This window comes from Atta cephalotes, assembly GCF_000143395.1.
Source record: "Atta cephalotes unplaced genomic scaffold scaffold00013, whole genome shotgun sequence".
Taxonomy (NCBI): Eukaryota; Metazoa; Arthropoda; class Insecta; order Hymenoptera; family Formicidae; genus Atta; species Atta cephalotes.
The window spans coordinates 1,234,796-1,247,514 of NW_012130077.1; the positions used below are offsets into that span (position 1 = coordinate 1,234,796).

General features: G+C 28.3%; 3 protein-coding genes across 3 annotated transcripts; 2 read left to right on the forward strand and 1 right to left on the reverse strand.

Annotated features, from left to right (window-relative positions):
• Positions 1-5,367: 5,367 nt before the first annotated feature.
• On the reverse strand, positions 5,368-7,753 carry LOC105617428 (activator of basal transcription 1-like). The gene is made up of 3 exons (XM_012198983.1): positions 7,360-7,753; positions 5,726-5,912; positions 5,368-5,647 (listed from the first exon to the last, which is right to left on the reverse strand). The coding sequence occupies exons 1-3, from the start codon at positions 7,586-7,588 to the stop codon at positions 5,368-5,370; spliced, it is 696 nt and encodes a 231-aa protein (XP_012054373.1). The 5' UTR covers positions 7,589-7,753.
• A 273-nt stretch (positions 7,754-8,026) lies between these two features.
• LOC105617665 (molybdopterin synthase sulfur carrier subunit-like) lies at positions 8,027-9,205 on the forward strand. The gene is made up of 3 exons (XM_012199220.1): positions 8,027-8,068; positions 8,689-8,971; positions 9,201-9,205. The coding sequence occupies exons 2-3, from the start codon at positions 8,713-8,715 to the stop codon at positions 9,203-9,205; spliced, it is 264 nt and encodes an 87-aa protein (XP_012054610.1). The 5' UTR covers positions 8,027-8,068; positions 8,689-8,712.
• Positions 9,205-12,416, forward strand: LOC105617666 (molybdopterin synthase catalytic subunit). Its single transcript, XM_012199222.1, has 5 exons — positions 9,205-9,345; positions 10,089-10,377; positions 11,086-11,266; positions 11,508-11,590; positions 12,148-12,416. The coding sequence occupies exons 1-5, from the start codon at positions 9,205-9,207 to the stop codon at positions 12,414-12,416; spliced, it is 963 nt and encodes a 320-aa protein (XP_012054612.1).
• Positions 12,417-12,719: the final 303 nt, after the last annotated feature.

The following is a 12,719-nucleotide window of genomic DNA, read 5'->3' on the forward strand; positions in this document are numbered from 1 at the left end:
AACGTAACTACTCTCTCTCTCTCTCTCTCTCTCTCTCTCTCTCTCTCTCTCTCTCTCTCGCGCGCGCGCATGCACGCACGCACACATGTGTACATACAGCAGAGTTTAGAGTCATTAAATATCATGGAAGTATTGAATCATAGAATCCTTATTATTATCTCAGCGTAATTTTAAATTAACCAATCTAATTTTAAATTAACAGATTCTATTAAAATTGAAAAAAATTATATACCTTAAAAAAGGAGATTAAATGCAATGTGAGAATTATTGAGAAATTATACTATTGAATAGTGTATATAAAATACTATCAAACATCATAAATGAACGCATGAAACCATATGTAGAACAGATAGTTGGCGCACAGTGAGCGAAACATAGAATTCCCAGACATAATCCAAAAAAAATTTTTTATTTTGTACATTTTATCATTAAAAATATTTACTCTACATGAACAGAAATCAACAATAGATCAGATCTTTTCTAAGGCAAATCCTAGAAAAAACAAAAACTTTACACGCTTTAGTACGCGAATATCACAACATCACGGAATTTGATTTCCATGTATTTCTTGACAGATTCTTTCCGTCTCCGCGGTTTACCATACTGACTCCTGTGAAAGATTGGAGGTAAGTTGCCAACTGGCTAAGTTTATCTCGTCAACGAGGCTACAAAAGAAGAAGATCCTCGATGGATACAAGAGCATCCTGAGTATCACTCTGTACCGGAAAATTATCAAGATCCGCCACCGCGTGTAAGTGTTCTTTCACGGGTTATAAGAATTGAGGCCATGACTTGCATTATAATAAACCCGCATTATGATAAACAAGAAATTAATAACAATAATGAAGGAATAATTATTTCTGTTGAAGAGAATTAAATAGTTACAAGTCAACAAATCATGACTATAAAAATTGATGAAGAGCGATGATAACAGGTTTTTACATGCAAGTCGATATATCTATAGGATTTGGAAAATAACTTTAACGAATTTAATAATAATTGTTCATTGTATAGTTGTACAATTATATTTGTTTCATCTGCAAGATACTGATGATGACCTGATAGAGGTCGAAACATCTATAGATAAGTTATAAGAATTTTATATATAAAGCCGGTTCTACATTAGTTGCAAGCTGATCACAAGTTTGTTGCGACAGTCAATTTGAAGCTTGCATTTTGAAATCAATGCTTTATATTAATTGTCGCAATAAACTTGCGATCAGCTTGCAACTAATGTAAAACCGGCTTAACAAGATTAATAAATTTACTACACATAGATCTTGCGTAATTTTAAATGCTCCTTACTTATTAAGATTATTTTAAATCATGATTAAGACTGGATCCTTGTTTTCAAAAGATGCAAAATAATCATTGGTTTAATAAAGATGGGGAGGTGAAAAATCCACAAATAGAATTGAAGAAATGAAGAATGACCTATTGAAAGTAAGGATACACCCCCTATCTAACTTCTGCGACAGAAAAACCGAAGAGAAAAAAAGATGAAAAAAAAAACAGATTCTATATGCAGAAGACAGGTAACATTAATACACTCTTTCATGTTTTATATTATGATCATTATATTATTTAATCATCTGATAAAAAAACCATTGATAAAATATAAATTGTAATTCGAATTATTCACATTGTAAATGTAATTCGAATTATTCCATTTAGCAACAACACTACTTTAACAGAGTTTGTCCGTTATAACAGGCAATCTAATTTATGGTTTACCTGAGTAAACCATAAAAATCCTAATGCGCAATTGCCGATGCCAGTTGATACTGTCAAAATAAAAGATCTCCTAAAAAACAGTCTCTATGACAATTAACAAACTGACTAAGCTTCAGCAAAACATGCGCAATTGTCAATGATGCAGGGGAAAAATGTTAAAGAATCTTTTTTTTTTTGGCAAGTTCTCCTGCACTCATAGAAGTGGATCTAAACACAAGTTTCACGCCAAGCACATCTATGAAGATTGAAATTGTTCCGGAATCATCGTTAAGTTCAATGTATTCTCGGGGATGGCAAGTAAACGGTCATAGATAATATAAAGGCTATCTTTATTCAAACATGCGACATTTCATTCAAAACATGCATATATCTCGCTCCTGTTTTAATCACGCTATCTATCTCAAATAGCACGACCCCCCCTTGCGCGACACTCGAAAAGTGATCGCGCTGACGATCGCGCACACGCGAGAGTTCAGTTCGCTTCCCGATCCCGATCAATACGGATCATCTATCGATATTCACGCTTAACAGATCTTATCCCGAATAGTCAGAGCGAACCATACCGAAGTGTCATCGCATATCAACGCTGTTTTATCAGGTAACATTACCGTATACCGCGAAGGCATTCAGTGTGCGAGAATTGCCTGAGTTTCCAGTGAGATTTGCCAGTCTAGTTATTGTTCACAATACAAATTCTGCCTAACGGCTGCGAGAGGATATTCCAAGTCGTATCAAGTGCAAGTTATACGTGAACGCGTCTAATCGAATAATCGAACGTATCCGTCATCGGATTATGAGTATCGCCCGCTTCGAATAAAACTTCATTCCAACTAACAAGTAAAGTTTAAATTGTTACAACAAAAAGAATCGTCGTTAATACACATGTTAGTACACACCATCTTGACAAGTGAACCTTTCTTACAAGGTGACACCAGCGTCACAGAGATTATCCATTAAATTTAAAAACGAGATTGTAATTGTCGACCCAAACTTACAGAAAGTTCTTCTAGAGTACTTGGTACTAGCTACGAAAACGGCTATATAACTTCGAGACCTTCTCGACTCGGGTTCAGAAGTAATCGAGCCACCGAAATGATTTCATAAGAAAACAACAAGCCGAGTCTACAGAGCGAGCAATACTTAGTAGAGTCGACAGAGCGAGCGATATGTAGTCGAGTCTACAGAGCGAGCGATACGAAGCAATCTTCATTCAACATTAAGACTGAGATCTTGCCTGAATTTCTCTGTACTAATGTTCAATGAATAAGAAAAGTTGAAAGATCTCTGGATCACTATTCACTACACAACATCTGATTAGAGCGACATTTACAATAATATATGCCACGTAACATCTAGAGTTTCCTTCTCTTTCTATTAATATCATTAATAGTCATTCTATAGTCCTTTAGGAGTAAATACCCATAATTTATACGAATAAAATTCTTTGCTTGGTGTACTTAGCCAAGCAGCATTAATCAATTAGTAATGCACCAATTACTAACCATCTGATAAAAAAACCATTGATAAAATGTAAATAAAAGTTTGCTAAAAATCCATAAAATATATCATGGCGACAAATTCAAAATGTATAAAATAATGAAAATAAATACGTTACATGTTGCTATACGAGTACATTATAACAGCAAATTGAATTGCTTAAAATGTATCTATCAAATATGGAATTAAACATTAAAAAATAAATAAATAAATAAATAAATAAATAAATCTATTAGCCAACGAAATAAAGTTTAATATTAAACTCGTTTTAAAGGGGAGAGAGAATCTTTTTTGAGAATGATCCGAGTTCTCCGAGAAAAAAAGGATACAAATGATGATAAACAGATTGGTGAAAACACAGGAAAATATTAAACTCATTTTAAAGACTTAGTTAATTGATCAACATTGAAATAAATTGTTATGAGCAAAAAAAGTAAAAACAGAATATACTATATATCGTTTAAATAGTATATTCTGTTTTTACTTTTTGCTCATAACGTGTTTAATCTATGAATTACATCCTGTATGAATTCAGTGTCAAAAAATTTTTTTAAACTCCAGGTTATTGATAGCGTATAAATAATTTCCATTACAGCAGTCTTTTTATGTTACAATCTATGTTTTGCAACTAATGTAATTATATTTTTTCCTTCCTTATTTTTTCTAACGTAATTCTAACGTAATTTTTTATAATTATATTATAGTTTCTCTTTTTTAATATTTTTTTCTCTTTCAATTAGGCTACTAAAATTTAAAAAATAAAATTTTTTATTATTGAGTTTAACCCTGCATGTGAATTGCTGTTTTTCATTGACGTCGTGTAAACGAGTTATTTATGCTAGCATAATTTGAAAGGTTTATACGCAGAATTAATAGAAATAAAATAAAGTTTGATTTGTTTATACTATTGGAAATTGCATAATATTTCATTTGTTATATACAGCTTTTATAAAGTTTTCGTTTTTAATCTTTACTACAATGTTTCTAATAGCAAACTCGGTGCTATCACTTATTATTTAATTTTATTTTTATACGAAATTTTAATTAAACAATAAAGAGATATAAAAACTAAAATAAAAATTACCTCCTATTTTAATCACGTTCATATTTGTTGTAGATAACGTCAACGCCGTGGACTTCGCTGTTGACTTAATACAATAACCGCTTCATCTAATATCATCCTTTTCTTGTGATGATGTCTTGAATTCTTCATCGATGGTAAACTATGCCTCTTTTGTAAACATTTTTTGCTTACTGAATGTTATTTCCGTAATTTTCTTCTATATAGTTTTCTGTAATAACATTAATTCATAATTAGCAAATAAAATACTTTTTGCATAACAAATAATAAATTATGTTCTTTACAAATCACAATTTGTTTTTTTTTAGTGTAGCATATTGATATTATTCTTTACATTCACATAATATTTTACTATTTGTAAAAATAGGTTTTTTAAATAGTACTTGACTTAAAATAAAACTAATTAAATAATTATGTAACATAATAAATAACTATGTAACATTTGTGTAACGAATATAATTATAAAATTTAATATTTAATAAAAATTCAAATACAAAAGGATTCGATTATTCAATTACCACAGCATATGAGACCTACAGTTTTAATGCCAGTTCGGAGTGGCAAAATTTTTCGACAGATATTTCTGTGGGCAAGGATACTCTCGAGAGGATGCCGATCTTCCGAGAAGAGGCATAAGTGTAAATATTTTGGTCTCTATCAGGATCGAACTTGGAGCTTTAAACATAATAGACTAGTGCGCTATCTGCCATGCCACACTCACAATTTAATATATATAAACATGATACATACATTTCAACCTTCTGAATGTCTTGTGAAGATCGAAATATATGTATCATTATATTGATTGAATTTCACACATCATTTGATTTTACCAACTGATTTCTTTGCGAGGCTTATTTGCCTCTTTTATATTAATTTGAATTTTTATTCCTTTGAGCCTTAGGATATTTCGATTTTAAATTTTGAATTTTTTAATTTTAATATTTAATATATGATATAATAAGTATTAAATAAAATATTTTACATTAATACTGCATTATTTTGCATATCTTAATCACTATAAATACGATAATATAATTACATTTAAAAAATTTTTATCCAAATATTGATTTAAGGAACTCTGTTCTGTCTTCTACTTGAGTATTTGCTTTCCTATTCCTTATTTCATTATCAGTATCCCTTTGCTTAACTTCAGGCAATTCAAACGTTGTCTCTTCCCCTTGTTCTTGTTTTCTACGCAGCTTTTTACTTCTGTCTACATTATATGAGAAGAAGTTAATTTCTCTCTTAGCTTGTGCTATCTCTGTTAGAAGTCTTTGCTTATGAACTGCACGTTCATATGCTAATCGTTCACTCAAATGAATCCATTTAAATCTGTAAAAAAGAAAATGTAAATAATAATTAAATGAATAATAAATAAAAATAATAAATAAAATAAAATTCTTATTTTACCTAGGCAAATACTTTATATTCCACATAACATCATAGAATTTGCTTTTCTTTCTCGTGGATACTTGGGTATTGTTTAACGTCTCTGCTACAAATTTTGCTATTTTTTTACTTTCAAATTCTATCCAACCTTCAGTAAAATGCTTGATTACTTTCTTGGTTTTCTTTTTATGTTTCACTGATTGTGTCTCTATATAAATGTTTTACAATACTTTAAATTTAATGCTGTTATATTTATAATCAACAATTTAAAATAATTGATTTTTTAATTAATATATATTTTTAAGTTTTTAAATAATTTTTTGTTTATATAAGACAACATAAAAAGCAGGAATTTTAATTATTCGATTATTCAATTTACATTATTTACAAATATAATTTTTGGAACAAAGTTGCGTTTACTCATGGATACTAGAAATTCAGGGAATTTTATTTCATTTATTATCACCGAATGTTACACAAAGATAAAGAATGCATTCTATTTAGTGACACAAGTCGACATAAATATCGTTCTGTTTTTGTTACTTACAGAATGCAAGGAAAAATACATTTCGTGTCGACACTTGTGTCACTTTATTTCTGCACTAAGTACCTATTATGAAACAAGTCAGAATGGATTCCGATATGTTCCACCCAGAACTGAGGTGATATTTTGTAAAGGATCCTTTACATATAATAGTTGTAAATGGTCGAGACTTAACTTGTAGGAAACCAACAAATTATAATCAAATATAAAGAGAATACTCGATTAGAATTAGTCAGTTTCCTATGACTTAAGACCATCCACGACTATCTACGACTTCTATGTAGAGGATTCTTAAATGTTTTACAAGCCTATTGACAGTTGTCAATGTCATTGCACAGCTTTTTCATCATAAAATATCTATGCAACGACACATCGACAACTGTAGGCGTGTTACAGACAATTACGGTGTGTAAAGACAATTACAGAATCACGCCCCTGACATACAGTGCAATAAGTTAAAGCGAAACGAATATATATTGGATTCAACTTATTGCACCATGTGCACCAGTTCAGATAGCAGGAATAAACAACAGATCTATATTCTATTTTTGTTTCTGCACTACTGTTCTAGAATTCTCTTTCTCATTTTCAACAAATATCAGATACATACTTATCTCACTTCAAAAATGTATTAGTTCAGTCACAGAAAATAGATTTTAAACAGAAGGCAAAACGCAGTCACAATTAGAAATTTCTAAATACAGCCCATAGTACAATCAACGAAAGAATTTTTTTTAAACTATCTTATATAACCGTAAAGATTGTAATGCCTAAATTTTAAACAGAATCATAAAGCTCGTAATATTCTTGTAAGACTTGTAAGAATTTTTAAATGCTTGTCCTTTATAAAATATTTTTATCAGTTTCTTACTAATCATAAACTTTACAGAAAATCGTAGATTTTACAAATTATTTACAAATAATCATACATCTTACAATACATATGCATAAAATTAGAATATTAGTCATAAGTTCTTACAAGTTTTACAAAAACACTTACGAGTCTTACGATTCTTAGAATTGCTTAGAATTGACTCATAAATTTGAGATTTGATTAAATTAGATTATATAACACACATGATAAATGATACAATAAAAATCTAAGACTAACCATTGTCGACTAGCTGCAGATATACTCTGCCCACTTTCCCATAAGCAGAAAACATCTCTCGGATCATCATGATATTCATATATTTCGGAATTGTGGACAAATAAATTATTCCTCTTTTTACCTTTTTACCTTTCTTTTGGACTTTCTTTTGAATTTGTGTCGATTCGTCTGCATCGCAATCCATTGCATGGTTGTTTTCATTGCTTTCGTTCGAATTTTCTTGAATCATTTTTGAGTTATTCAAAATTAATTAAATAACTTCTTTGATTAATAGCATCTGGTTATGATACCGCCAAGATTAATTACACAGCGAATATTGTTAGCACGAACCGATACTGTTCACATCACCCGTCTTCGCTACAGACTGACCAAGCCAAGAATGATCGAGAATAACAAAATGGCGTCCATGTACTTCACGACCATGATTCTGCCGGAAGCCGAAATTTCCAAAAAGTGGCGAAGATCCGAGAATTGGCTAATTTCGATGCAGTCTTCACTACCCTCTCCTTGATGCCATTAAAATGTGATCATAGCGCATGCGCAGTTAGCTACACTGTCGGTAATGTCAGTTACGATTCGTAACCTCAATAATGACGTACTGATACTTCAATGATTAATATCTTGCTTTACTGAGCAAAATTTTTTCTATCACATTCTTTCATTTGTGCAAAACGTAATTAATAAGCACAAATTTCATCAGAAATTGAAGGTAAGAAGATTAGAAAAATATGGTTATATAAATATAACAAATATTACGAAGAAATGTAAGTAAATTCACATCAGAACGAAAAAGATTGCTATTTGTCAGAATAAAATGGAAAAGTATTCAAGCATTCAATCACAAGAGTTAAATTGAAAAAATGTGATCGTACAATGTTTGTCGCAAATTTATGCAAATTTTTGCATAAACAAGATGTGGGATATCGGCAGAATCTAGCAGAAATATAACTATAGTAGTTTGCCAAAATGACAAATAATTAAGCAGATTTGCAAGTCATTCAATATAGATTAGCAGCAGGAATTGAATATCTATTAAATGTACATTTTGTTTCTTTTTCTATTTAATTTTTTATATTTAATAATTTTAGTAATTTTTTATTTATTGTCACTTAATGTATTTACAAAATTTTCAGTAAATGATAAATTTAATGTTGACAATTTACATCACTCTGCTATAATTCTACTTGAAAATACTATTAGTCTCTGTTAAGAGTCTAATTACTAGATACAAAATAAACTTAGTATTTTGTTGATGTGTCACAAATGTTGATGAAAAGCTATTATAATAATGTCTTGATAGCATAATTATATATTTTTAAATTGTTTCAGGAAGCATGTTCTTCATGTTTTGTGATGGATAAGACTGAAATACAAGCAACAATCTTATTTTTTGCTAAAGCACGTGAATTAGTTGGCAGTAAAGAATGTAAGCTTTCTATACAAAAAAAATTATCATCTGCTGATCTTTTTGACAAGATAGTCCATTCCTTTGACTTAGAAAGTATACGTAATCAAATAATACTAGCTGTAAACGACGAATTTGTTGTTCCAAATAGCATTCTTATACTATCGGAAAACGATAAAATTGCAGTTATTCCACCACTTAGCGGAGGTTTGTTTAATAACAAATTAAATTATAAATTTATATTATTGTTTTTATATTTATATTTTATCTATATTTCTTGAACGTTAAGTAAACCCATATTTTTTTACATTAAACTTATACATTAAACTTTTTTATTAAGACATTTTCTAACATATTTAATGTCAATTAACAACTCAAAAAATGTAACAGATGTTAAATAATAAATAAAATTAATTGTGCCACATTATTTGTTTAGGATAATGGAGATATTAAAGAATTTTGTTAAGTTGCAACAAGAAGAATTAAATATTGCAGAAATCATGGAGCTAGTGACATTTCCTAACTGTGGAGCAATATCTAATTTTATTGGAATTACTCGAGATAATTTTGAAAATAAAAAGGTAAAGTGCAGAAATCAATTTAAATTTTTTCTAAGTATTTGTCTAATAAATTATCTAACAATTTTAATATATATCATGTAAATACTGAATATTTGCATAAATTTGTTTAGAATAAAACTATATTTCATCCTTATTTAATTTTATATAGATTATATGAAAACTTTATTTAACGATGAGAACAAACTTTAATAATTTTTACTTAAAAAAAAGATATAAGAAATATAAGATATATAATATAAGAAAATGTTAAACAATTTTCTTGTTTTATTTGAAAATTTTTTTCATATAATAATTCTTTACTGACTTACTTATTTTATTCATAAAAAATGATTACTTTGATTTGTAATGTTATTAATTTGTGTTCTGTTATTTTAAACAAATAATCATAAAATAGCTTTTAAGTTTAAAAAATACAATCACAAGAATACATGATAAAAGTCAGTATAACATGTAAAGAAAATAAATTATCTTTTATATTACAAAGCATATAAATAAAACTTATAGAGCATTGTTATATAATTTGTATTAATCAAAAGAAAGATACATAAGAGATGAAAATGTCATCTATTGTTTGGACGAAAGAAAAAAATATTCTAAATCTCTTGGATTTTACTCATAAAATAACAAGAAATCATTAATAAAAAATTGTTTTTAAAAATAATTGCAGACAAATGTTTATGAATAATAGTCCTTTTATTAACATTTTTGTAAATTTAATTCAATTATTTTGAAATTTTATATAGGTAATTAAATTGGAATATGAAGCTTATGAATCAATGGCTTTAAAAGAGATGACTAATATCTGTAACAAAATTCGTTCACAATGGGATGTAGAAGGCATCGCCATATATCATCGTATTGGAGAAGTACCGATATCCAAAGCAAGCGTTGTAATTGCAGTTTCCTCTCCCCATAGAGAGCAATCATTGAGGGCAGTAGAATATGCTATTAATGCGTTAAAAGCATCAGTGCCCATTTGGAAAAAAGAAGTATACGAAACAGGAGAACCACAATGGAAACAAAATAAAGAGTGTAACTGGATAAATAGTAAATAGCTTTTTAATTATCAATTCTGAATATTTTCTTATGCATGTCTACTTAAATATTTGCTAGTCTATATATAGTTGTATGTCGCTCATATTTTAATTGAAAGAAATCTTTACAATAAATGTAGTTAGATTTATTTACAATTGTATTGATGTTGCGTCATTGCATGACTATCTGCGTTGATTTATTGACTTATTTAGTTTTATATTTTTCTTTCCAAAAAAATCTATTTTTTTTATATTAGTCTTCCTCGCTTAGATGTAGATTACCATAAGTCCTCGACACTTTCATTAAGTACTTATTTTTCGTATAAATCTCTTACGATATATTTTATTTTTAACGTTTAAAGTGATTTTAAACTATCAATCTAAAATCATTTTAAATGTAGCATTTTGATATCTTTATAATAAAGATAAACTTTAACTGGAAATATAGTAATTCCTGTTTATTTTTTGTTTGTGTTATGTATACAAAAAATACAATTGAGAATAACTAAAATAACAGGATTTCAGGGGCGAATTATTTCAGTAACGGTGGGTTTGCGCATGTTTACATGAACTTTTTTTCATGTTTTAATTATCCCTTGTATAACATAATTAGATACAATATATTCTTATTTAATTACTATAATTAACATAACATATAGATTAACTATAACAGATTAAAATTCGAAAATGTCTATAGTTTTAAAAGACGAAGAAGCTCAGATGGCTTCAGATATAAATGAAAAAATACCAAATAAAGATGTAGTCGATCAAAACCTTGTACAAATTCGAGCGAATTCAGAAGAATTAAATCGTAGAATAGAATCATTTATTGAAAGAAAGCGTCAACATGTAAATACTGTGAATGTTCAAGAATTTTGTCGCTACAGGTCAGTTCATTATTAACATTAAAATAAACATATAAAATAAACATAAACAAATAAACAAATAGAATTTACATGTATACTCTAATATAATTTTCATTATAATTATATATAGTATGTAATTATATATATGTATATATATGTATGTAATTATATATAGTATGTAATTATATATAGTATGTATACATAAGTGATATAATTACAAGATGAAATTATTGTAACTAATTACTATAAATAATATCTACAGTGAAAATAATGGTAATGAAAATTCTTGTGCAAGAGTAGATGCCATTCTTATTCGACGAAAAGATTCCAGGAGTCATATAAAAGGTAATAATACAAGTAGTATATAATTTAATTTTTTATTGTCCACTTGATTTCGTATTGTTATATGTTTATATTATTAATATTTTACTTTTTTCATTAATTTCTATGGACATATCGATTTATTATATAAGATTTTATATATATTGCAATCTAATTTATAGAACATATTTTTTTTCGTAAACTCGCTTTTTTTTCGAAAGAGGCTTTATGTAGATAATTTGGCAAGAATCATTTATATAAACTTGTTTGCCTCTGACATCAAAGTTAAGATGTTCGATAATGCTAGATTTTAATATTTTTTCGTAAATTTAAAAAATTATATCCAAATATCATAACATTATTTATATTGTTATTTGTTCATATAATGTATAATTTTATGATAAAGGAAATTATATATAATCCAGATTTGTAATTATGTCTAACATTTAACTTGCAATTAATTTTTAATCATGATATCTCAATACATATGAGAGCACTTACTTTTATTTTTTTTCTATATATACTAAAAAATATGCAAGTATGCAATTCTAATATACACGTATATCTGAAATTATTTTTAGTTCATAGAGTATTAAATGAGTGGGGACCTCAAACTATTGATCAATCAATTTTATGCAAACCAATTAATACAAATAATACAAATAATATGAGCTTTGATGTTTCGGATTCTTTCCCTATATTGGACGAGAGAATTTCTGTGACAGAACGTATGATAGGAATTAACAAACCAGTACCTAAAGATATTTACGAAAGATTGAAAAATATTGAAGATAGAATATTATATTTGGAAAGTATATCACCGGAATATAAGGACTTTTGGACGCAGTAATTTTACTACTTACTTTGATTCATAGCTAGTATGTGCTTCAATGTTACTATTTACAATGTTACTATTATATACATTTAATAAAAATTTGACAAGAGAAAATTTGATAAGAGAAAAAAAACGCATTTTCTTATTTCACACATGTGCTTGAAAACAATTACATACTTTAAATATATTTATGTGTGTGTGTGTGTGTGTGTGTGTGTGTGTGTGTGTGTGTGTGTGTGTGTGTGTGTGTGTGTGTGTGTGTGTGTGTGTGTGTGTGTGTGTGTGTGTGTGTGTGTGTGTGTGTGTGTGTGTGTGTGT

Excerpts from the sequence above, each read along its gene's own strand:
- LOC105617666 (XM_012199222.1), top strand. The coding sequence starts at position 9,205 with ATGGAGATATTAAAGAATTTTGTTAAGTTGCAACAAGAAGAATTAAAT. Across the intron at positions 9,346-10,088 it reads ATAATTTTGAAAATAAAAAG|GTAATTAAATTGGAATATGA; the intron begins GTAAAGTGCAGA and ends AATTTTATATAG. Across the intron at positions 10,378-11,085 it reads ATGGAAACAAAATAAAGAGT|ACGAAGAAGCTCAGATGGCT; the intron begins GTAACTGGATAA and ends TAGTTTTAAAAG.
- LOC105617428 (XM_012198983.1), bottom strand. The coding sequence starts at position 7,588 with ATGATTCAAGAAAATTCGAACGAAAGCAATGAAAACAACCATGCAATG. Across the intron at positions 5,913-7,359 it reads TCTGCAGCTAGTCGACAATG|AGACACAATCAGTGAAACAT; the intron begins GTTAGTCTTAGA and ends ACATTTATATAG. Across the intron at positions 5,648-5,725 it reads AATATAAAGTATTTGCCTAG|ATTTAAATGGATTCATTTGA; the intron begins GTAAAATAAGAA and ends TCTTTTTTACAG.
- LOC105617665 (XM_012199220.1), top strand. The coding sequence starts at position 8,713 with ATGGATAAGACTGAAATACAAGCAACAATCTTATTTTTTGCTAAAGCA.